Source organism: Apostichopus japonicus, chromosome 14, assembly GCF_037975245.1.
Source record: "Apostichopus japonicus isolate 1M-3 chromosome 14, ASM3797524v1, whole genome shotgun sequence".
Lineage (NCBI taxonomy): Eukaryota > Metazoa > Echinodermata > Holothuroidea > Aspidochirotida > Stichopodidae > Apostichopus > Apostichopus japonicus.
The window spans coordinates 23,865,882-23,892,203 of NC_092574.1; the positions used below are offsets into that span (position 1 = coordinate 23,865,882).

A 26,322-nucleotide genomic window follows, 5' to 3' on the forward strand; every position below is an offset into this window, starting at 1 on the left:
ACCCCCATCCCCTTAATAAGTGCATTCGGTGTGAGTCACTATTAGTAATTATTGCACTTCATGTACCAGAATTAGTTCATGTCAGTTTTATCAACTCTAACAGATCAATAACAGCCTCTTCACAGCCACACATACACCAGACTTTACCTTTGCTAGTATAGCTGACATTTTGTCACTAGAAAGCTCCTTTGGTATTACAACAGATGGATCAATGCTGCTCCTCCTTCGTCTTCCAGGAGGAGAAACGACTCTATCATCGTAAGGTCTACTTCTTCCATACGGCTCAAGTCTAGCTCCTCCTCCACTGTAAACGAAAACAGATCTTAAGATAAGCACTTTACTCAATTTAAATCACTATCAAAGACCATATTTCAAAGTTTTCTAAATGCCAATGTTATTTAAACTTATTTTACAGTTTTCTACTAAGCTTCCATATTCCTTGAGACTCATCCTAGAGTGAAGCATAAACCTTTTCTGCCTGGATCAAACATCAGAAATGGGGCAGTAAAAGCTCAAAGGAGCCGTTATTGATAAATCTCGGAAAGAAAACTGGAATAAAAAGCAGTATCAACAAACAGAAATGGCAAGTCTACCACTAAATTTTTTTTTTTTAATTCTTGCCAGTTCTCTAGACTTCTATATCAAATCATTAATTAACATCCTACAAATCAAACCGTTCAAGTACAAGAGATATTGAAATCTTCATTAAACCTACCGTCCAAATCCACCTCCTCTCTCTGGAAACCCATCCGAAAGATCAAGCCGCTCCACCCTAGCCCGTTTTGGGTCAGACGAAACCTCCAAGGTTCCCTGTCTGCCTCTTTCCTCTCCTCTTCTATCACGAGGAGGCGATTTTCTCTTCATGCCAATTTCTGCAACTTTCTCTTCCGCTTTCTTGGCCTCGCTTTTCCGTGGGATACGACCTAGCTTGGATATGTCCCGTTTTTCTCTCAGTATCCTCTCCTCTCTTTTATCCCTGAGTTTCATTCTCTCTTCGTTCTTATCCTTGTCGTATTTATCCTTCTCATCGCTGCCTCTCCTTCTCCCAGACCTTCCGTACTTTGAATTTCTTCTAGGAGGGGAGCGGGAACGGGAACGGGACCTGGACCGCGATCTGCCGCTACGCGAAGACCTCCTGTTTCTGTCGCTTCTGCTCCTGGATTCAGAGTCCTTGCGTTTGTCGTTTTTGTTGGGTTTGCCACCGCGTGGGCTCCTGGAGCCATCTCTGGAGCTTTCCCTACTTCTGGAGCGTTGAGATTCTTCCTTAGATTTTGGTTTACTTTGCGATGAGGAATCCTCATCGCTTATCGTCAAGTCCACGTTTACGATGATTTCTTCTAGCTTCTTTTCAACTGCTCTGTTCCCTGTTGTGGCTTCCTGCTGCTTTTTGACAGGTGGGACGACAGCCTTATTTAGTCTTACAACTTGGGGGTTGACTCCTTGATCCTGCAGTTTCTTTGCAGTGTCCTGATTAGCAGTAATGACTGGTTTAGCCTGTTGTCCAACATGTGTACTTCCAGGTACTGTTGTAGGCTTCTGTGGTACTGTTGTGACTTTAGGCTTGGTAGCAGCTGCCGGGACAGCTATTGCGTTTTGTTGCGTTTTAGTTGGTTGTGAAATAGCAGAAGTACCCCTGAGGCGTGGGTCTCTTGCTAGACGAGGATCCCGGGGGGCAGCTCTGGGATCACCCCTCTTTACACCAAACATTGTTTTGACCTGTAGTAAGGGCAAACAAACAGAAAAGACATGAGACTCATTTATTCAACGTTTTAATAATGGTAATGGGCAATAACTTTGATAAATGATACTGTAAAATTTAATTGTCTTCAGGACATGGTGCTTAATGATAGAATAACCAGGCCAGTGCAAGGGCAGAGGTTGAAGAGTCAAAGCAATTCTTCATAACTTGACATTTGATCTTAGATGGCAAACTTTAAAGACTTTAGACCATGACTTTACGGGGGGGGGGGGGGGGGGGGGACACATCTGAAAGGCTAGAAAGATTTAAGACCTGGAATGCCAAGATATACAGAGCACCTTAATGCATGTATTACTTACATGTTCAGAGCCTGGTTGAGGAGGAGTTATTTCTGTACTACCCCAGCCCGCAGGGGAGGAACTGTAGCTTTCTTGAGGAACAACACTGGCAGATGGGGGGTTCTTGGTTATCGCTTCATTACTTCTTGGTGCTGCTACTGGAGCTAATGGAGCTGGAGTCGGGTTAGCAAGTGCTGCGTGGGCTGCAAACACTTGCTGCTGTTGTTGTTGCAATATCTTCTGTCTCTGCAATTCAAGGTTCTTCCTATCTAATTCCAATGCCTAAACACCAGGAAGAATGTAGCAATTTAAACCATCAACATTATTGATGGAGAAATTTAATAGGAGATTCATTTAAAATATATGATGTTACACTATTACATGAAAGTGACTGACCCAAAAGCCAATCTTTCAGTGATTCCTAATACCAGTAGATTTTCAAGTATTTACCATTGATGACTTCATATGATCAGCAGGATTCCTTCCCTGATTAATGTGGCTTACATTGAGGTATAAATGCACCTCCATCATGTTTGGTACACTTCTCTGATTTATAACATTTACCACACTCTAAGGTATATCTAAATGCTCACTATGAAGTCCAACCAAACTAAACAGCCGTTGTAATTGTGGACGTGATGTTAGGACTATGACCTCTGTTAACCTCAAACAAGTATTCATTAGCCAAACCTTCTATTTAAAGCTAATTATATTCTAAATATGCCTCACAAAGCACCACTTGACATCCAAACTTTGAATTCTTTTAAGGGGAAGGACCCCAACCTTCCCCCAACCTTTAGTGAACACACCTTCCTTTGTTAAACATTGATTTGCCTCTGGCCCTTTAATCAAGGGAAATCTAGGATTTGCCACCCCCTTCTCACCCCCACCCCCCTAACACCTGAAATCCTGAGCACTCCACTGACACACACAGAAATACATTTTTACTGCCTGGAAATGCTATGCTCCCAAGCCTTGAACTGCTTGGAGATTTGACTAACAACAAACCAAAGTGAAACAAGAAGACTTAATGACTCATACCTCATGACAGGAGAATTATGGAGAGAGTCAAGAGATACCAATAATAATCATAATAAATTATTCTTATACAGCACTTTACATCAAAAGAATGATCTCAAAGCACTTCACAGAATCACATAAAATAATAATACTACAACTTAAAAATATAACAGCTTAAAAATATTACAGCCTAAAAATATTACATCCTACCTTTACGCCTGTATGGTTATATAAAACATCAAAACAACATACAATGACCAACATTTTCATAGAATGTTGCTTTGGGATATGAATTTGTTCACATGGCTGAAGTTTTTACTCTACCTGTTCTTGGAGTCTGGCTTTTGTTTGTTGCAATTCCAATTCTAGTCGTTGCTTATGAATGTGTAAAAGCTCTTGTTGCTTAGCAACTAAATTGTGCCTCATCAGTTCTTCCTTCTGCTGCAGATCCTTGACATTTGGCTTTGTTTTTGCTGATGGAGTCGCTTTTGTTTTCGGCACTGCTTGTTGGACAGCAGCCTCGTGTTGCTGAATGGAAGAAAAAAATTACTGTGTTTCAAGGAGATACTAAAGTTTATCGTTTAAATTTTCAAATATCTACGTTTTGACTTGAAACAGCTAGATTAAGACATGGATTTTGTTGCTAACTACATTTTGTAAATCAGAGGTTAATTTATGATGATAAATTAGTTGTCTTTCATAAAAACCCAAATAAAAACTGGGTGCTAGTGTGGAAGAATACTGACCTATTTGGCAATTGAATAGATGATGCAGGGTGTGGAGGGTAACTGTCATTGAAAGTTATAACTAGAATGATCTCTTATACTGTAAATAAATATATAAACATATATACATAAACTTATATTCACAACAATTTCAAATTTTTCTGTTGACGCCAACTAACCTATAACCACAAATAATAAGCTTCTTGTAGCATGGGATATGCATGCTTCTCTTCATGTAGTAGCATATTCACCAGTTCATTTCATTGCGATTTTTTTATACACTGACTAATCACGACTTCTAAGTGTCTTATGATTTCATATAATAAATGAAGATCTCATCTGACCTACCAGCCAAACAAATTATACAACAGTAAATTGTAGGTCATCAGCATTATTACTGAATGTAAGAGCTTCCAGTTGGTGTTAAAGAATGTTGTGAGATATATAAATAGATCCTGTCAACGGTTACAGTTGTCTTAGACTTGCTCTTCTAACCTTTTTAATAAACCTTGGATTGACATGAATAGATGGAGTTACCACAGTAACAGGTGGGTTGGTTGGAACAGCCATTACTGGCCATGCAGGATCCAGCAGCTTAACTTTCATGTCCAATTCATACAGCTGATTGGCCGGAAAAAATTCAGTCCATGTTGACCGAAGCTTGAATAACGATTGACGCACCTTTTCTCCAACCTGCACATGACCAGGAATATTAATGGAACAAGAAATCGGTTAATAACTTTGCTCATTTAGAATAGAGCACTGTTGATATGTGACTGACTAGATTTGACAAATCTAAAAAGAACTTCAAACTATAAACCTTTTCGATTTACCCTACTAAATGATATACTGATGACATGTGCACTACTTCATGTTTAAGACCAACATCTAGATCAGATAACTGCATCCTACTTATAATGCAGATGTCAGAGGAAATTAATGTACACATTAAAAGGTTCTGAAGATACAGCTAAGATCGTGGTACACCAGCTAGTCAGAATTGTAGCTCAATTTATCTATAGAAATAAGGATAAGTTGTCAGGCCTAACTGGGGAAGGGGTCCAAGTTAAGGGTTTCTCACCCACACTTTGGAAATACCAGCCAACTCTCACGGCTCTACTACTAGAATCACAGAGTCATGTATCATTTCACAGTGGGATCTCCAAATCTCACATGTATATAAAACATCTTAAGCCGGTGAACTAAGTATATTTTTTTTTGTATAATAGGACAAAGAAAGTTGCAAAGGAATACAATGCACTTTATAACTTTATACAATGTTAAAACAAAGATTTTCAAATTTGTAAATCTTCAGGTTTTCAGGCACCAATCTCCAGATTTTCTTTGGAAATCTGCACAGATTTGACAGTCCGGCTTTGATGGAAACAATGATTTTGATGGTACGTTCATGAAAATTGTACTAAATTTAAAGTAAAACAGCTAAATCTAGCATACACTGTAAATAACAACAATTCCAACTGCAATGGATCATCATCAAGGTTTTCTCTACTGTATTTATTGACGTACTTACTAACAATCAGGAGATTTCTTAAGTTTGTAGATACATCTAGACACTCATGAAAGTGGAGCATGTCTGGAGAATTCAGGTTGTAATTCTAGCTGGTCAACAACTACCAGCTATGAGTCTGCTAAGAAATACATTGCTAAGAAATACATTACAGATCTTCCTGTAAGAGTTTAGCATCTAACTTCATTAAATTTTCTCTGGTACTGCTGCATAGTAAGCTACTCAAGTCAAGGATTTATACTGTTTCATGCTGCTGTCATAATTTTAGTAAGTACTAAAGAAAGCCATCACCTAAATTTTTGCAAATTTTGTCTTGAAGTACAATTTCTCACAAACTAAGAATGTGTAGGAATGTACTGAACAGAAGTTACTCTTTTAATGATCTGCTGAATCAAACTTTATGCCCCCAGTTATCTTTCAACTCAATGTATGTTATGGCAGCTACTCCCTTGTTAACAATCGCCCTATTGTCCACTTACCGTGAAACTATTCACATATAGCAAGGTTATCTGCTATTGAACCCCATTTTGTAAGTATTGATCTCTAAATATCATGGGGATATGTGCCTAAATTAGTTTTTCCTTTACATTGTACAATAAGTAGTCAGTCTACTTCATCCCAAAAGGCTGGAAAAATTCAATCTATCCTCTCTCCCAACAATCTCCGATGACGAGTTACTTTCAACGAGGTACTGCCAGTCCTATGTACAGAGTTACCAAATTTTATCCGAAGATATTGGGACAAGTTTCAACCTGGAGGAGAGGGAAGGGGGTTTAGGTCAAGGGTTCCCTTCATAGGTTTAGAAAATATTGATTTTGAGGACTACCTACACTGATCTCAATGGTAGTGGCCAAACTCCCAACTTAAAAGTGAGAATATACTTTATGGCAATATATATCTCAAACTGCTGAATGTCCATTATAGCAAAGTTGGCAACCAAATGGCTAAATCACCTTTGAGATTGTTGAGAAATATTTCTTGGTTAGCACTAGCTGGACTAGACAGCATGAACCATATCAGTTTACAAGTGCCAATTTCTTTTTGTTTCCAACTATATCCAATGGCATAAAATTTTCAGCCATTTTCCAAATGTAGTCAACTCTGATTAAACCAAGCACTGACCCCACCATGACTGTTCATATTATATTACCTGGGCAAATACTCCACTGAAATTCTGGACAAGGTTCTTCGTAAATAACCCCAGGTACGGTCCACCTTTGACATTCTTGATGATGGAATCCATGAGATAGACGACTGGTAATTTCTCAGTAGCTTGAGCCTGTGTAGGTAGAAGAATATTCAATGACCTTTCGTTCCCTTGTAACTGGGGTGTTGTTTTCAAGGACATTTCCTTAGTCAACATTTTTTCCCTTCCTTCCCCGTTTTTTTTTTATGCTAAATAATGAGTATCAAGAATGGGTTTATGAAAATTCAATATCCAGTTTTGGACACCAGTAGGCATTTACTGCACTCGACTAGTTGATTTTCATATTAATCTTACCATCTTGAAATATGAAATCACAACCTATTTGGTTTTGTCATCTCAGATTCTTCCCTCTGCAAACTTCCTCAAATAGCCACTTTCTTTGAGCTATAATTCTTTTCTAAAGTTCAAAGGGGTCAAACAGAATATGAGACGCAAGTGATGTTTTAGAAATTTTGCTGTTTGCGACCACACATTGTTTATATTAATGTGCCACACCCTTTTTTTCTACCCAATAATTCTTGCCATGCAAATAGCAACACAAATGTCTAATGCCTTCAAAGCTGCTCTTCAAGACTATAAGACCATCTACTCCAATTCCTTCTTAGTCATGTTTGCAAGTTTCATGCCTCAAGGACAGGATCTTTGACTTGAAATATTGGTAGAAATCTCCATCAATCCAAACAGCGAAGCCTTTATATGTAAAGGTGCCACGTCTTCATCCTGGTTTCTTCTTGATGTGCGTTATATGCAAGAACAACAACTTAGTGAGGGTCCTTTATTTGCAGATCCAGTTTGCACATTGCCATTTCAAGTTTTTGTTCATTGGGACAAAGAGTTGGGTACTTCTGTACAAGAAACAGCAAGGCAGAGTTCAGACTTCTAAGTATTAGAAGCAGTGCCAAAAGACTTTCCCTGGATAGCGAGTGTAGAGGATGGCAATCAGAAACAAAATTCCTGTTCATAGACATGTAATACGGCAGTTCCAGCCTTATCAGTTTAAGGTCTTTTGTATTTACAGAAGAATGGGACAAATAGTTCACATCACCCACTACACTCTAGAGCCGGAGAAAGTATGTTTGTTATATGACCTCTACTAGCAGTTGAAAACCAGCAGAGAGAGACCAATGCAATGGTAAATTACACATATATATTTCTTCATACATCATAGTATAACAAGGTATTAAATGAACATTCCATAATACAATCTTATTCACATAGTCCCTTCAGAGAAGAAAAGAGATTTGGCAAATGATCAATGAATTTATTTAGAATATAAAGCTACTGCCATACACTGGGCTTTTACATCTTATCTTCACACATAGTACAAAGTACATAGTACAAAATCTATGCATGCTATGTACTGGTTCCAAAATGCAGAGCTTCCATATCACTGACCACATGCAAAGTGACAAAGCAATCAACAGAAACTTATTAAAAGCCCTCCTTGTCAGATTTCATCATTACAGGCATAGCAAGTACAGATGCAAATAACATAGCTGTGGACACACTGAGACAAGATGACTGTGTGCATAGGCACCTTCAACTGAAGAAGTTATTTTTAGGTGACGGTCCTGTAATTGACAATTTCCTATTACTGATATGTAAATTTTGTGATAACAAAGTGGGAACAATCTTACAAAAAATCACAAATATGCACTGGTAAACTAAGACTTGTTAGCAAAAGGCAGATGACCTTCTGTATCAAAATGTTTAGGGCATTTTTATTAACAAATTTCAGGAAGCTGAAAGTTTGCAATAAAGATAAAACCTTGTTTATGAGAAACTACAGTTCTAATCCAACATGTTGCTAGGACAATCTCTCTTATTGCAGAGTATCTAACGGGCGACACAGATTCCTGTAATTCAGTTAACTGTTAACAACTGAGCTCACCTAGGCCTAAGAAATCCTACTGTTGACTTCAATCAATGACATTAAGTGATCACTTTTGTTCAATTATAACAATAATTTGATGGCAAGACTGTAGTACTCCAACACTTTTGTGATGAAACCTTTTGTAAGAACAGCTCATTTGTTTGATTCTGAACGACAGCCAACAAATGACAATGAAGGCACGATGGTATATGTTAACTACATAAATGTTGATGTATAGGGCAGCAGTGACGGGTATTGCTCTATTTTGCTCTGGGGTTAAATACTTTCCGCAACTATGTGATTTCACAGATGTCTTGATAAGATCCCACCAGAAATAACCAATATTCCTGCTTGAAGGAACAATTTCACTGACATCACACATGGACAGTTTACTAATTCTGATAAATGGTTGAAATAATTCATGGAAGCCACATAATAGAGAAATTATGTTCTGCTGTACAACTTTCATGCCTAGCCTGAAGGTAATTTTCATCGAGATGGTAATTTAAAGTTTAAGTTTATATTGCAAAAGTGCTTAGCCTAGGCTACATTTTGAAGTTGATTTTCAAACAGGGGTTTTATGTGTTGATCACAGCAGCTAAGAATGTTTTTTACATAGTATGCAAAGTTTGAGGTCATGTAAAGTTTAAGTATGAAATCACCGTCTGAATTGTTATTACTATTCTAACCTAGGCTGAACGAAAGGGGTGGGACAGGAAAGTTGGATAGTAACTGGGTGGTAACATCAAACCTATTGATAACAAGTAGAAGTTTGCTTTACTAAGCTAGAACTATTAAGATTTGCCTTGGGATGAAGTCCATTAGTTTTCATCACATCATTGTAAATGAACATACCATTGCAAACTAGATGTGCAGTATTTGCATATGAGGGCTTAGGGGCTAACACAGTTGTAAAAACTAATGAAGCTATTCTTTTGCATAGCTTCAAACATGATATAGACAAGGAATTATTGTGATCATATTCTGCTGTAACGTCATACGCACATATTACTGAACATCCAAACTTGTAATGATACATTCAACAACAATGACAAGACGACCACTACAGTACTGGTGTAGTCTAACGCTCTCATTGTGATCGACAGCTGTAGCACGACACTGTCATGTAACGCGTCGACGGGTCGTGTAGACCTGTTCCGGCAAGTCCTACTGTACTGCACTAGCCTAGGCTCTAGCCTACCATGTGAAAATTCACAGGCTAGGCTAAGGCTTACGTGCCCTAGCCTAGATATCGTAAAATTAAAAAGAAAAATTAATTAAACATTAGAGTGTTCATGTAACTGGATCGGTGATAAACTATTAATATTTCTGGCAACTTCTAGCGACCTTTTGCATTCTTTTCTCGATCAATCGAACGATATGAACGGCGTGTTCCTTGTTCTCATCGGCTAGCATCGTCAACATATTGATGAGCGGTTTACTGTTGATCTTCAGGTCTTCTAAAGACGCTTCGTAGTCTTGGCACACCACCGCTGCCATTTTGATTGTGTTCCAGAGGCTGTATTTTGGTTGAATTAAAAATTACATGGCAATTCAAATGTCATTTAGTCGGAGTTGACAATTATTTTCCTGCAACAGTTTTGGGAGCGCCAGTCTCTTCTCGATGGTTCTTCTTTGGAGTACACATAGTTGCGCATTTGATTAGCTGTAAATATGTACTGTGCACTATATCTATTAACATGTCGTGGTGCCCATATCAGTCAGCAGGTCTAGCGTATGTTACATAGTTCAACGAAGGGTTGAGAATTACAATTGAATCTGATTGGCCCATTGCAATAACCAAATCTAGGGGACTTAACAGCTATAGTTCACCTGTATAAGACAAAAAATACAATTTAACCAAAAATATGTAACTTAAATATTAGAAATAATTATATAAAGACAATAAAATTACTTTTATTACAGAATTTAACATTTTTTGCATATTTGATACCAAATAAATTGAGTTCTGATGAATATCATTTAACCAATCAACGATCTCGTATTTCACAAACATTTAGAACTGAGCTACGGCGGTCGTGTAGGTGAATTATTTGTAGCATTGGACATGGCTTAGTAGAATTGAACAATTGTTTCATATGTGTGTGGGTGAAAGGCTCAACTGTTGTTATTAAGCCGATACCAAGAAATTAATGAAGTTTTTATAGCTCTGGTATGGTATGGAGAATGCATTTGGGTGAATACCAAAGAACTATACCAATACAACTGCACAATGGCACGCCGTTTGTTCCTACCATATTTTAATCTTTCTTATATTTTCAACGTCGATGACATTTACATTTTTTGTCGTCTTGCGTAATATGTTTTCAGTTTCGACACATCCCGATCGCCAACTTCTGTCTAAGTCTCCGATCAGAAAGCATCAAAAGCATAGGCGTAGCTAGAGAAAACTTCGTGTTTTTATTTCTCAATGCTATTCAAGGGCGGCGAAAGCACTTTTAATCTAGGGGGGGGGGGGGCACCGACATCAAAGGGCACTTTGCAGAAATTCGATTGGACTGATGCTGCCTTATATTTAGTACCCTTTATAACTCTCATTTGCGTATACACATCACTCCATCAACGCCCCCCCCCCCCCCTTGAAGGTAAATATGCATACTAGCACTGCAATAACCAATGTGCAAAATGGGAAACAAGGAACAAGTTTGCTTTTGAGACAAAATGAGGGGAAATCATGCTAGTTGCAGTGGCGGCGGAACCGGGGGGGGGGGGGCTTGGGGGGGCTCAGCCCCCCAATAAAAAAGTTGAGGGGGCAAATGCATGATAAGCCCCCCCAATATTTACCAAGGCTCCGAAACGTGCATCTGCCCATTTTTCAATGCATACTTGTCGATCTGTCCGATGCACACGTATACTCTATAGGTGTAATAATTTAAGTAATTGCTGGGGGACCCTCGGCCCGTCCCCTGGCTATAGACCACATTGTCACCCCAACCGCGTCTTCACGCCCCGTGAAAAGTGGAAGCAGTGAGTGTGAGTACCGGTAAGCGTAACACAATTTCGTCTTAGGCCAATGATTTTCCTCATTTCAGCCAGTTCTCCAACATCCCCTTACTTAGTGGCGGAGCGTCCATATATACAGTCAGGGGGCGGATACCCCCCCCCCCCCCCTGACGGACTCAAATGGACTGCTGGCGCCCTTTTCAGCTTTTCACTACTTTTTACTAATCGCGATTTTTGACTATTTTATTGCGCTCTCATATATACCTATTGACATTTGTCATATTCTGTTGGTGTAATTTTCCGACAAAATGGCGACGACACCTATTTATTCTCCATTTATCTGCAAGTTAGCAAGGCCCCGGAGAGGGTCATTTCCTGCAATCTAGGAAGTATCTTTACTCAAAAATTTTCTGTACGCTCCGCGCCAACCTGTGGTGGCGCTCCGCTTAGATAGTGTCGAAAGCGCCCCTACAGACCATTCTTGCCCTCCCTGACCAATACTCTAGCTCCGCCACTGCCCTTACTACACTCAAAAACATCTTTGCGAGTACACTACGAGTAATAGCTACTCTCTTAAAAAAACATCGAATATACAAATTACAATGTTTTTACAGACTTTTACGTGCAATCTGAGAAATTGCAGGCTTGAGACCCATATTTTAGGGCTAGGTATTCGCAGCATTAAACACTCGGAAAGTGCCGTTTCTGGCCATCTGGGGGTTTGAAAAAACCCAAAATTTTCTTGTACGCTCCGCGCCAACCGATGGTGGCGCTCCGCTTAGATAGTCTCCACACATTAGCCCCCCCAATAATTTTTCCGTTCCGCCGCGCCTGGCTAGTTGCTAAAGTAGGAATCTTCCGAATTAGAGTTTATTCTTGTTAATATCTTAACAATTTTTTTTGTATTTTTTGTATGAACGACTATCTGAGCGGAGCCCCACCATCAGTTGGCGCGGAGAGTACAAGATAATTTGTGGTTTTACAAACCCCTCAGATGGCCGGAAACGGCCCTTCCCGAGTGTTCACAGGGGCGTAGCGAGCGGGGGGGTGTGGGGGGGGGGGTGTCACACCCCCCCAATAATTTGGTCGCTGTCGGCAAATTTTGGGTCTGTCGGCAAAAGGAGAAAAGGTGAAGAGAGCGGAAGGGGAAGAAAGAAGGAAAGCTGAATAGAGAAAGGGAGAACGGGAGCTTCTTCCGTCCCAAATTTGACTTAAAATATGCACCAGATTGCATCTAAGGACGTTTCAAAACTAAAAATTTTCCAAAGGGGAGGGGTAGACCCCCTAACCTTAGACCCCTCCCCCATTTCAGTCACCACTTCCAGATCCGTCGGCAAATCAAATTTGACTTAAAATATGCACCAGATTGCATCTAAGGACGTTTCAAAACTAAAAATTTTCCAAAGGGGAGGGGGACACCCCCTCCCCTTAGACCCCTCCCCCATTTCAGTCACCACTTCCAGATCCGTCGGCAAATCAAATTTGACTTAAAATATACACCAGATTGCATCTAAGGACGTTTCAAAACTAAAAATTTTCCAAAGGGGAGGGGTAGACCCCCTAACCTTAGACCCCTCCCCCATTTCAGTCACCACTTCCAGATCCGTCGGCAATTGAAATTTGACTTAAAATATACACCAGTTTGCATCTAAGGACGTTTCAAATCTAAAAAATTGCCAAAGGGGAGGGGACACCCCCTCCCCTTAGACCCCTCCCCCATTTCAGTCACCACTTCCAGATCCGTCGGCAAATCAAATTCTCCACACCCCCCCCCAACAAAAAAACATTCGCTACGCCCCTGAGTGTTCATTCTGGTTCCCTGGCTGCTTACTTGAGACACCTCAATTTTTATGTAGAAAAGGGCACATTTTTAACCTGAGGAAAAGTGGGGGGGGGGGGTACGTGCCCCCTGTGCCCCCCCCCGGTTCCGCCGCCCTTGATGCTATTGTAGGGGAAACTGCAGGTACAACTTATCTTCTACATAAACATATTTTTATGACAATTTTTTAAATATATATTTGGGGGGGATATTCTTGGGCTTCCGGGTCCCATGGCTCAGCCACTGATTTAATGTACAAACAAAGTCAGTAAATAGTTATTCCCGGCGCAACAGAACTTCATACAGTCATATATTCTCTGCTAGATATTCAAATATGGTCACCTTGGGTCAAAATTCTTAAACTGTTTTTATTACAACCTTCGAGGAAATTTTCCTCACTGGGGCATTCAATCATTTTGTGTGTTCCTTAAATATGTCTGAGACCAATTCGGAGAGTAAACACCTCCAGGAATGTACTTTTTGAAAACTTCAAGCAATTATAGCATGCTATTATTTGGGGCCTGTACCGACTAGCTGAAGGCAGAACGTGTAAGATAATCACGAAATTCATGAATACAACGAAAACATTATTCGAAAATTTTGCAAATGTTAATGAACCTTCCAAATGTACTAGATACAATATATATAAGGGCATATCAATTGAGTTAACATTGACTTGATCGCGCTGGATTGCACTTACAATTTTTTATTAACAAGAAACGTTGTCTTTTAACTTATACCACCTCGAGCAGAAAGTGAGACAGAGGATACACGTTTCAGCCTAAACAACAAGACCTTTTTCGGTCGGGACTATGACAGTTTTGTTTTTATTATTATTACAAACCTTTGGGGTTTATCTCTATTTTCGTCGTTCAGTGCTGTAATGTTGGTGCAATTTCACGGTATCAATTTGTTCCAAATTCCTACATATATCTATTTATAATGAAATCTTAGCATTTTGAGATGTAGCTTTGATATCGTGACTTCAAAATTATGTATACGAACTATACGGGAATTGCTTACAGCCCTTTTCCAGAGTCCAATCCTCAAAGGCCGGGTATAAATAGCAGTGCTGTTGTAGATAAGGGCTACGGCGATTACACAATTACGATTACGCGATTATGCAGGCTGTATGTTCAGAACTCGGATTCGATTGTCAAAATACTTGCATTTGTATTCGATTTGGACGAGTATAGTTAGAAACATTATTTATGTTAATCGGACGCTACAATCAGCAGGAAGTCGCATAAATTTGGTCTGTATATAGGCCCTAGACCTGTACCCCACATGCAAGATCGCACATGTAGCTTGGTGTACTACCACGTACATAGAGGCAGAACAACAATACTTTAACAGTGCCAGCCGGCAAGGGTCAAGTCGAGGCCCTTGTTTTATGGGTTCTCGAACATTATGAGACACAAAAATAAAAGGAAAGGCCGGGGAGACATTTAATTCGTCATAGAGAAATCTGTTACCGAATATCCGTTTCAATAAACGATTTTTTAGGGTGTGGTAAATTATCCACCGATAGAAAGCTATATATGAATGAGACCTTTATCATGTAATCCACTGCGCGCCTGTAAACGAAGCCGTATACGGCTATACAGTAAATTTAAGCTGCCTTGCTCACCCAGGTAGCAAGCCCATATTGAGCCCATATGGGATTTACCTGGGTGACCTAGGAATGGGCTAACCCATATTCAGCGCATATATTTCCCAAATAAGTAGCCCAAAAGGGCCCCAGATGAACCCTACATTATCAGCCCATACTAAGCCCACATATGATTCATATATATATAATCCTATATTAATTATTAACCAATTAGTTGCCCACGTGGGCCCCATTTCTATACAACATGGGCTATCGGGCTAATTAACCCATATGGGTCCCATATGAATCTTTGGTGCAAAATTTAATGGGGCCTATGTGTTACATCCCACGTGGGACCCATATCTTGGCCCATATGCATCCCATATGATACCCATGTGGGCTTGCTACCTGGGCACTTGAATTGAGGCAGAGCCGGGGCGCAAGGAATTAATTAAAGGGGGGGGGGGAAGACTCGCGCAAAAAGAAACGTCTAATGTCGGTAATCTGACCTAGTTTCGAATGAGGTGTAACGAAAGTTTTAGACACCACCATCGATCCCAGAAAATAAGCACAGAGCTTGCTACCTTCGGTAATTAGATACTAGTGTAGGCTACTGTCAGTACATATATACAGCTGCGGTCAATACCCACAGCACAGTGTACAAACGATACAGCCAAGGACATCTCATGATGATGTCCAGCTAAAGATAACAATGTATCACGTTTAGTTTCATCATGGAGCTATAAACAGAGCTCCATGGTTTCATTACTGTCTGCATTTTGTAGCGACAAGCAGAAAAGTTCACTTGCAAGCAGGGGCGTCAATCCGATTTGAAAAGTGGTGGGGGACGTAATCGATTCGAGTTTTGCGGCCGTAAGTACTATCAGAGCCGCATATAGAGATCTCTATATAAGGCTCTGAGTACTATCTAAGCGGAGCGCCACCATCGGTTGGCCCGCAGCGTGCCAAGAAAATTTCAGATTTCAATACCTGCCAGATCGCTGGAGATGGCACTTGTCAGGCTGGATAGCAGCCATCTAGTTGCGTGATATCGGGTGAAAATTACAAATTCGTCACTCAGGAAATCTGCAATAAAGTTCATGCGACCTTCATTTTTGGTGGATTATTTCTTTTATTAGTGATTCCAATTGACATGAACATTAGAACCCAGTGCAAGTTGACAAATGATGTGGCGAACTGGAACCCCAGCCCCATTATGCCCTAGGATAGAATACCCCTCAATTGTTCGAACCCATGACAACTAACAATCTGTGAATAAATTTTATCGTCAGACTTAGAAAAGGTCCCATGTGAGTGGGGGGCTAAAGTGATGAGGGCATCCAAATAAATCAGTGGTTGTTCGTTGGAGTCCTCACGCAAGTTACCTCGGTTGCTAGGTGGATCTGCATCTGGTAATCGGGTGAATTCTGATCGGAGCGTACTATGTAACCACCGTGTACCAAGGAACGTAGCTAATGCCTGATGATTGAGGGGGGGGGGTGTATTTGAAAATCCAACTGGATGGGTTTAAGCCAGAAAATTCCGACTGCTGCTTTGTACCCCCCCCCCACCCTCGCGCTACTCGTCAACGATAGGGTCAGTGTCAGTCAGACACCCAATCTTTCGCGACTGCACTTTTGTTCCGAACTTTTTTTCGATACATTTGTACCCACTGTGGCACTCATTTCACAAATTTATTAGCCCCCCCCCCACCCCAACCAAATATTTTTGTGAAATTTCGGTCAAAACGCTGATAAATTTTCGGGCACCTACTGAAAGAAAGATAATTTGCAACGTGTTTTTCAGTAGTTAAACTTATATTATTATTACCATTAATATTGTAACGACTTTCAAATAATTGTAACCAATATGGAAGGGTAATAAGACGGAAATGATTGTATGCTATTTGCATGCGATGTAAAAACCGATGCATGTCTATATAATATGCATTAACATGTGGAACGCGCGCGTAGCGCGCGACAAATTTTGGTTATATTTTTCGGGCAAGTCGTTACAACCCCCCCCCCCCCCAAATCAAATTGGCTCCTACGCCTATGACGGTAGTTCTATTAGGCATTTTTTAATTGGAGTATTCAAAATCATACGAAGTTTTGTACGGTGGAGTATAAGAATCGCGAGATACAATTTCTCAAAGTGGCAAGGCAAACGTGGTAAATATGACAGATTAAAGGTAAATTTTGACCGACATTTTTCAATTTTTAGGTCATGCACAATCACAGGAATAAATGAATAGGCCAAGATAAACTAGAGTGCGACAGTCGGAAATTCCGACTGTCGCACTCCAATTTTCCAACTATCGTCAGTTTGACCAAGTTTGGGGTGAGACACTCACACACCCCCCTCTAGCGACGTCCCTGTGTGTACCCAGTGTTCTCACTGTGGAGTAAACTCCGGTATCACTTAACAACAAGGTAACATGGGATGCGCTGCCACGGAATATGCTCCATATTTCATTTCTCCAATATTAGGGAACGGGCACCGTCTTTGAAACACCATCTACAACTAAACAACCACTATGTACAAGCTTTGGCTCTAGCTATGAAGTGCTGTCTCTTATGATAATGACGGAGCGCATTATAGTTTTCAACTGGAATCGCCCGAAGATGCGGCGTCTGTAATCCGAGGAACCAACGAACTTAACTCCTCAGGCTTCAACTGGGCTAGACGATCGCGGTGAATATAGCACACTATCACATGGTTCAGCCTCTGTTGAGTCATGGTGCTCCGTATAGCCATGTCTTCAAACGCCTCAAAGCATTAAAAGATCTCTCGGCTTCCGTCGAACTGGCGGAGGAGACGAGGAGCAACCACAAGAGAGCTTCGACTTCACCAAACATAGCCCGTACCGCTGGGTTCATCAACCTGAATATTTGTCTATACCCTTCATAGGCGTAGGAGGCGGGGGGGGGGGGGGGGCTGGGGGGGCTGCAGCCCCCCCAACCAATTATTTTTGTGAAAATTCGGGCAATATGCTGAGAATTTTTCGGGCACCTACTGGAAGAATAATAATTTGCAGTGTGTTTTTCATTTTTTGGGGGGGGTGAAAATTCGGCAATATGCTGAGTATTTTTCGGGCACTTACTGAAAGAGTAACAATTTGCAGTGTGTTTTTCAATTTTTTGGGTGAAAATTTGGACAATACGCTGAGAATTTTTTGGGCACCTACCAGTGGCGGAGCGTCCATACAGTCAGAGGGGGCGGATGCCCCCCTGACGGACTCAAACGGACTGCTGGCGCCCTTTTCAGCTTTTTACCACTTTCTACTTATTCGCGATTATTGACTTTTTTATTGCGCTCTGAAATACCTATTGACATTTGTCACATTTTGTTGGTGCAATTTTCTGACAAATGGCGATGACACCTATTTATTCTTCGTTTATCTGTAAATTAGCTAGGCCTGGAAAGGGTGATTTCCGGCGATCTAGGGAGTATCTTTACTCAAAAATTTTTTGCACGCTCCGCGCCAACCCGTGGTGGCGCTCCGCTTAGATAGTGTCGAAAGCGCCCCTACAGACCATTCTCTCTCCCCCTGACCAATACCCCTAGCTCCGCCACTGGCACCTACTGAAAGAAGAAAAATTTGCAATGTGTTTTTCAATAGTTAAACTTATATTATTATTATTATTGTTGTAACGACTTCCCCAATAATTATAACCAATATGGAAGGGTAATAACACGAAAAATGATTTTATGTTATTGGCATGTGATGTAATAAGGGATGAATGCCTACATGATATGCACAATAACATGCGCGGAACGCGCGCGGAGCGCGCGAAAAATTTTGGTTATATTTTTCGGGCAAGTCGTTACAGCCCCCCCCCCCCCAAATCAAATGAGGCTCCTACGCCTATGATACCCTTCAACCGACAACAACTGGAACTGGCCTCGAAAGAAAGGCAGACTAAGCTTAAGATTGTCGGAGAGCTCAGGGTACCAACTCACGAGATCTGGTGGAATTCTCCATTCAGCAACATTGAGTGATATTCGATGATATGAATCCTGAGATGTGTAAGTCCTAACCAAATAGAGACTCGACATTACTCTTCTTCCAAATGTGTGTGTGGGGGGGACATTTGATATTGTTTCCCCCACCCATCGAAATGTGGGGGGACGTGTCCAGGGGGGGACGGGGGACGTGTCCCCCCGTCCCCCCCCCTGGATTGCAAGCTTGCAAGCAACGGAAAGTTAACTTTTTCAGAGCGCGGCACGCGGTTTGGGGCGGGTCTTCAATGCCTTTAAGGTAAATCCAGCCCTATATGAATGGATTAATCAGCTATGTATGGAAATGTCATTTGTTACTTTAGTTAAATAAATATATTTCGGAAACCAACTTTGCCAAAATATGTTTCTCACAGTTTCACAATATATACATCTTGAAGATAGAGAGAAGACGTTTGTGTTCTCGTTTTCGTTTCCAAGGTGTGATGTTTGCTTTTGTCGGTATTGGTTTTAGCCTCAGTTTTCGATTTCGTGAACGGTTTTGGTTTTGTTTTCGTGTTTATCTTTGGCTTTGATTGCGTTTGTTATTTTACCATTTATTTAATTATCACTTTGCTTATTCTTTTGTGAATGTATGTGTTTTGTTTATTTAATTTATTTTTTATCATTGTTGTTGTTAACGGCACTATTCGGCTTTCGTAAATTCCATTCACTTCATGTATTTCAAATGGTCATGTGTAGCAAGTTCTATCATATCCACAGCATTCGTACCAGTGTTACCAGAGTTAGCGTTTTTACACTAGATCTAGCGTTTTTAGTCATTTGTGGGGTTCTAGCGCACGTTTTTTCTAATTTTGGTAATTCTACCGTTTTTTGCCTAAAACTAGTTCAATTTACCAAAAATTGACCACTTTTCAGATTATTTAGACAAAATTCTTACTTGGAGACCCATCCAAATTTATTTTGAGTATTTTTGCCCAATCTTCGGAACTTCCTACCGAAAATTTCCATATTTTTTTCAAATTTTCTGGGTCAGACTATCACTCAAATCAACTATTCAAAATCTATTTTGTGATCGGTGACCATTCATCCTACGAATCTGTGCTAAATTGACTCCAAACAACACGAATGTTAGGGAAACTACCATTTAGCGTTTTCTAGGGTTTTATTTTCGCAAATCTAGCGTTTTTTCGTCAACTGTCGCTGGTAACGCTGATTCGTACATATATCTGTTATCATACAGCTGTGTATGCGGAAGATATTGCTATATTACTAATTAGCAGTTACATGTTGTTGTAGTTCTGATCCATTACGGAAATGGAATATTTATGAGTTACGTGGTATCCTTTTGTGTAAATCTTGCTTGCAATCCTCCTATGCCTGTTTTGGAGAACGGATAAAGTTTGTCTGCCGAACAATTTCAATGATGCATTGCAAACATAAAATCGACTGATTTCGCGGAACTGGTAAATAAAATAGGCCTGTTCTAGTGGTACTACCATCTCCGTGTATAGTCTTTAAAATATCTAGCCTAATTGTAGCCTAAAATAAGTCGAAAACTTGATGGTTTAGCAAAAATTAGCATCTTTGCCGACCCACTATGTGATACTACTCAGGTAAGATTATTTTTGATTAATAATACATTTATAGGCTGTGCCACACTAAATTAGTTAGAATAGCCTAGTCTTTTCGGCTAGCTCTATTGTATGCTTAATTTTATACCAATCTATTCCGTCTGTCATTTCAGAGCTTTTGAAAAAATACCCTATAGGCAATGAAGGCTCATCAATTATTGAAAGAGGCACTTTAGAGTCTTTTTGAATAATGAAGCTTGAGATGTCAGATCAAATTTATGACTGTTAAAGTCTGACAGTTTCTGTAATGAAATTTTTTACCATTAATGCATACGTTTGAATCAAAACCGGCTTTGCTAAATGAGTCTTTTCATCATTTGTCTAAAGATTTCATTAGTCCAACTCAAGAATTAAAGCTTGCTTTGAATTCAGTTTTCTTCCAAGTTTGACATTTTGTTCCTTTATTTTCACAGGTCATGATGACAAAGAAAAGTTCGAGAGATCCCTTTGAGATGACAGATGATGTCGTGTATATTCCGTTTAGAGGGGCTACCATTGTGAGCTCGATAATAGTGTCCGGTGGTTTCGTCCTTTGCATAATTCTTGCATTAGTATATCACTTTGAGCGTACAACTTGGACACATTGTCAGGTAATATGTTACAACGTATACTTAGTTGCTATTATGATAACTTAACAATCCAATTTTGAGGATTTTCACAAGCCTTACTGATCATTATTCTAAAGAAGATCGGTTCTTTTTCAAACAAAGAAACCCAAAGCCTTTTGGCTTTCAAGTTTTATCAACCAAGATGATCATCCATTTTTTAAAAAGCTAACATAAACTCCAACAAAGTCTTTGAGACCAAAGTTGAAGGTAACAAAATTGTTGACCTCAGATGACCTATTGTCCATTTTTTTGACTGCTGGATAGGATAGTTTTGGAATGAAAACATTGATTTCAGAAATTTTTCTCCAACACATTCTAGTGCTCTAGATAATCAAACATGACATATAGACATTCACGAGCTAATTAGATAGTTTACATGTAAACCTATCAATGCACTTCAATCAATGTATTAAAAAGTAAGTGGTCATGTTTCAATTTTTTCCAGGTTCCCAATTACCTTCCATCGATTAGTGCTGCAATATCTGTACCACCATCTGCATATATATGGAGGCTTGTGGTGGCCTCTTGTGCATCACAAAGACTATGTACTGTTGTTTTTCATCACAAGCATTATTCCAACATCTTTGTCCCAAACTCATACTACAGAAGACTGTGTAAACTTTGTTTTGGGTCTGAGTTTCTGGAGAATCTTTGCCTAATTGGTTTAACATGTATTTCATCAACAGAAAACCACGGTAGGTATTGAAATTAGTCATAGTATTTGTTTCCTAAGCGTATTGTTTTTTTTTTTGCCCAGGCGTCAGAAAATGTATCTAATTTTCAGAGCTACATAGCTATTGTCCATAGTCCAAGCCTCCAAGGTAACTTTCATGTATTCCGAGCATCAAATCGGACGGGTGGTTGTCTGGTGTTTTGTAGCGCAGTCTTCGTGCAAGCTACTGAGGTGTGGGCCTAACAGTTTGTGCACTGTCCGCTAGCCTAACTTACTAAATAAATTGACTTAGTTGAAATTGTTTTTGGCTCTTCTAAGTTTTATTACTGACCACAAAAGAGAATTTCATTTCTACCTTGGTTACCAGTGAGTTCAATACCACTACTATGTGCACACTAATTAAAGCTGCTTGATTCAGATATGTTCTCTTCTGGCTTTCAACTTCAAGGAATTCATGATGAATTTTAGTTAGGACAGATATGTTTTCATGCCCTCTTAGGTACATGTAGTAAAAGCAGGTCTATTTATTGTAGGAGACTTTTGATAATGTGGAAAACAAGTTAAATATAGTATTTTGATTATTTCACTTTCTTCCCTAAACCTATTAATCTTTGTTTGGTAATTTATGTATTGATTAGTATTCTCTGTCTTATTTCAGGCTTGCACGCGATGTTCTTCATTGGTTTCCAGCTGTTCGCAGTTATCTTTATGTTTCTCATGTGCATTGTGTATAGCATGGCCACAATGTCAGAAGACAATTCGGTGAGAAATCAATAAGTTATACTCTTTTGTCTCAGATCACATGTTGGAGCAGTTTGCTGATGCCTGTAATAGCCAACCTATAGTGGTAAGTGGAACTTGGTAGAATTTAATCCCACTCGGACCACCCATGTGAGTGTTGGATTAGTCTACTGGCTTACTGGTCACGAAAGGGATTAGTTTCATATGAGGTGGTGCCCAAATGCGTCACTTGTGTCCAATACCCAGTGATGTCGGTTGGATCTCTGAGCAGCAGCAAATTATGCACTGCCAGTCTGTTGCTGTACCCATGTAACGCCTAGTCTGTGTCATGAATGGATCAATTAACACATGCAAGGGGTATTGCAACATTTAATGTTAAAATATTTATTGTGAAGTAACTATTGCACTGGAGGGTGGTGTTTAAAGTAGTGCTATAAGGTTTGGTGTCAGTTTAACCAAAGTTTGGGTGTTCAGTAAAAGATTCACTGTCAATTGCTATTGCTTTAGTATCGTCATTTACTATTGCTTTAATATATTCTTTTACTATTGCTTTTACAGAACACAAAATCACTCAAATGGAAGTGGGGGGCTTTCTTGACAAACGTTGCTGCTTTCGTTTTAGCGATGGGTTCTTATTATCTTCACAATGCATATTGTAGACCAGGCGGTAAGTATGTTGGACTAGTTGCACTGACTAATTACAAGCTGCCTGTCAGTTTATATGACCAACTAGAATAAAATAAGTATCTCCACAACCTGATCATCCACCACACCCTACCCCCCCCCCCCTTCCCAAATCCCTCCCTTGGTTCCTTTTCAACTCCTGCTTACAATAAGAAAGCTTGAAAGAGGATACTTAGTTGAATCAACAGGAAAAGAGATCAAAGGCTCTGTCTATCATCGTGTAGCATTTCTATTGTATGTTGCTAGTCAAAGTTAATTGTTTGAAGTGAGAGGTACATTATAACAGAAAATTTGTCAAAAGTTGAATGAAGGTGCAGGATTACCTTTTTTTACATTTATAATTTTTAGGTGCCCTAACTAATAATGTGTATCTTTTTCTTGTTTTGGTGTGCGTTCCTTTCCTACAGTGTATACGGTCTTCGCCTTCTTCGAGTACATTATTGTCCTGAGTAATATTGCATACCATGTACGCGTAAGCCTTGACTTTAGTGACAGGGAGATCCGATTCGGAGTCAGACAAAGCAACAAAAACTCGTAAGTATCAAGGGTCCTCGGAATGGATAAATGTATTCTTTCTTTATATACAGTGCAATAAGCAAGATTTCACTATTATAAAGTGCTTTCATAATGGCTTCAAGGTTCTTTCTTTTTCCAAGTTACCTGATGGATATGTTGAGCTTTTTGACAGTCATTAGCAACGATAGGATATTTAGAGTACATATATAGTATATATAACTGTCTCTTTCAATTTACATTAAGATTATTTTGGGCAATAATTCATGCTATGAAAAAACTTGCTGGCCAAGTGGTATTTCGAATCTTTGCTCTTCTCTTATACTCAGGTTAAACTAAGTTTACTTTCAGAGTGATAGAAGGTTCAACTGAGGTGCAACAAATTCAAGGGTGTTTTTATTCTCCCCTGAAGGCACTCAGTGGAAATTGATTTTTTTTTTTAAATTTCAAGTCTTGCATCTTTGGCTTGCTGATTAAAAGTTGTGTTGGAGTTGCATGTTTAGCTTTCAAAATGAGTTTAAAGATCATCCACAGTATAAAAATGGATTTGAAACAGAAGTGCTTCATTGTCCATATTTTGATCTCTTCTGTTTTTTGAAGGTGTAGATGACTGAGCTCCTGTACAAATTCAAGCGGTTACTCATAAAACTGAACAGAAATGATGTCAGCTTATATTAGAGAACCTTACTTCAGAGGCTCATTCATCAAGTTAAAGGATGCCTTTAGGCGGAAGAATTTTAGTGATGATTTGTTAAAGTCCAAGAAGTATGAAGAAAGTGAGTGCTGGTAGTGTTTCTACAGCTGTTTCAGTTTCAAGTTATTCACCTTTAAAATTATGCTAAATCTCTGGAGTGCTCCTTTAAGACTAAACCTAATAATGATGTGTGCTGCTCCTCAGTGTAGGCCTTAATGTCGATGTCTATTTTAATCCATTGTTTATCAATTTTTAATAACTGAATCAGAGCAGGTTCTATTAATTTCATATAAACAACGGATCACCGTTGGATGTCATTCAACACTATTTACCTTTGACAACTTTGCAATGCATTGAAAACATAGTCATTTAAAGCCAATGAAAGTCTACGGTTTTCTCATAAATATATTGTCCAGTTACTTTAGCAGATGAAAACAGAGCGGTTGCAATGTTCATTTCTCAAAAAGTGAAAAGTGTTATAGAAATATAACATTGACTGATACTAGTGTTTTTATCAGTGTAGCATGTCAAAATTAATGTTGTTAATAAAGGCCCATCCATGAATGATACTCCCACCTAATCTGGCTTGATATCATTTGGTTTTGCTTTTACCGTTGCTTTGGTGGATAAACAGATAAGCAGAAAAATTTTAACTTGTTCAGATCATGGTCAATCAAACTTTTTGTTTAGTAGATATGGAAAGACTAATGATGTTTTGTGCATGTGTTGCTTTCATTGCCCTTTTTTGTGCTGTTCGATCTAAAACCAGATTTGTCTTTAAATTTTGTGAGATGTGTAACTGCTGCAGTATAAACATATGAAAGCGCTCGTACGCTTTGATGGTAAGCCATTTATATTTCCGTCATATGTAGAACTTCTGCTATACTTAACATACTTGTACTACAAAGTTTCTAAATGAAAAATTTCTGTAAGATTATTTTACTCTCCTTGTGATGAAGAAATTTGAATATCTTTTTCTTGAGCTAGAGAAAGCTCACTTTATTACTTTGAGCCCTTGCCATTAACTTGATTGATTAACTTGATTGCATTGATCAATTTATTGATCTATCCGTTTGATCAATCAGCTCAAATATAGCAGTAATTCTCATTAGTAACATCCTGTGAAATGTTATGATTGTTATCGCTATACCATGTGAAATGCAGGAATGCTTTACAGAGATGGAAAACATGCAGAACGATTCCTGAACCACCACTTTCTAGGCCAAGATCTTATGGGTTGTTGTCACAAATTTGCAATGTATAACAATTTATAACATCATTACTTCTAAAATAGCACTAGGCAGATTGACAATTAATTTTGTGCTCGCAGGTTTCCAGTGATCTTGCCTCTAAATTAGGCCAAGCCAGATTCCATCTGTCGTGTCAAGTAGTCAGACCTGCCAACCCCTTTTGCAAGCCTGCCCCCGCATCCTTCCTACTGTTTAAGGTAGTAACTAGCACAACCTTGCATTTAATGCACCATTAGACGTCTAAAATTTTAATATTTTTCTGGGCAGGATGCCCCCAGACCCCCTACATGGGAGTTGGCTTCAAAGAAAGGGCCATGCCCCCTGCATTAACAAATCCGGAATCTTCCCCTGGTACTTCTCATGTTAAGAATAACTGATTCATCACTCGTGCTCTTGGTTTAGTATCCTTTATTTTCTTACCAATATATAAGTATCTACATATTGTCACATTTGGCATTCCAAGGGTTGGAAGTAAATTGACATGAGCCTAAATTTTAGCATGCTAAAAGTGCTAGAAGTTTTCAAAAGCAACTTCCTAGAGGCTGTGATTAGTACCAGCCATTGGGAATTGTTATAAAATAGACATTTGATTATCATAGTATGGAATCAATTTTTACGGTTGCAGGAAAAAACTGGTTGTAAATGCCGCATTGGGTGTCCATTTTCTGACTCTAGCATATTTGGAAGCAATACTGATGACTTTTGAGAGCTATGTGCTTTGACTCACTCAGGTCAAGAAGTCAAAATGTTTTAAACTTGATTGTATCTTAGAAATTTTTGATTGTTATGCAAAAGTTTAAG

The 26,322-nt window shown here is 39.4% G+C and overlaps 2 protein-coding genes across 4 annotated transcripts in view; one reads left to right on the top strand and one right to left on the bottom strand.

Annotated features, from left to right (window-relative positions):
* The window catches only part of LOC139979628 (uncharacterized), a 23,573-nt gene extending 13,491 nt beyond the window's left edge, over window positions 1-10,082 (bottom strand). For both annotated transcript variants that reach the window (XM_071990613.1, XM_071990612.1), the window contains exons 1-7: window positions 9,738-10,082; window positions 6,461-6,589; window positions 4,278-4,475; window positions 3,382-3,585; window positions 2,059-2,319; window positions 716-1,716; window positions 148-304 (exon numbers count right to left, since the gene is read on the bottom strand). In XM_071990613.1, the coding sequence (XP_071846714.1) occupies window positions 148-304; window positions 716-1,716; window positions 2,059-2,319; window positions 3,382-3,585; window positions 4,278-4,475; window positions 6,461-6,589; window positions 9,738-9,890 (2,103 nt within the window). In that variant the 5' untranslated portion in view covers window positions 9,891-10,082. The remainder of the gene's footprint in view (window positions 1-147; window positions 305-715; window positions 1,717-2,058; window positions 2,320-3,381; window positions 3,586-4,277; window positions 4,476-6,460; window positions 6,590-9,737) is intronic.
* A 9,862-nt stretch (window positions 10,083-19,944) lies between these two features.
* On the top strand, window positions 19,945-25,863 carry LOC139979798 (post-GPI attachment to proteins factor 2-like). Of its 2 annotated transcripts, none has more exons than XM_071990912.1 (7): window positions 19,945-20,340; window positions 20,772-20,948; window positions 21,412-21,661; window positions 22,298-22,401; window positions 22,939-23,047; window positions 23,472-23,598; window positions 24,178-25,863. In XM_071990912.1, exons 2-7 carry the CDS (start codon window positions 20,775-20,777, stop codon window positions 24,185-24,187), a joined length of 774 nt encoding a protein of 257 aa, XP_071847013.1. In that variant the 5' UTR covers window positions 19,945-20,340; window positions 20,772-20,774; the 3' UTR covers window positions 24,188-25,863. The 2 variants fall into 2 exon arrangements, with proteins under 2 accessions (XP_071847013.1, XP_071847014.1); XM_071990913.1 differs by having other exon boundaries at window positions 19,945-20,190.
* Window positions 25,864-26,322: the final 459 nt, after the last annotated feature.

Excerpts from the sequence above, each read along its gene's own strand:
- LOC139979798 (XM_071990912.1), top strand. The coding sequence starts at position 20,775 with ATGATGACAAAGAAAAGTTCGAGAGATCCCTTTGAGATGACAGATGAT. Across the intron at positions 20,949-21,411 it reads CAACTTGGACACATTGTCAG|GTTCCCAATTACCTTCCATC; the intron begins GTAATATGTTAC and ends AATTTTTTCCAG. Across the intron at positions 21,662-22,297 it reads TTCATCAACAGAAAACCACG|GCTTGCACGCGATGTTCTTC; the intron begins GTAGGTATTGAA and ends GTCTTATTTCAG.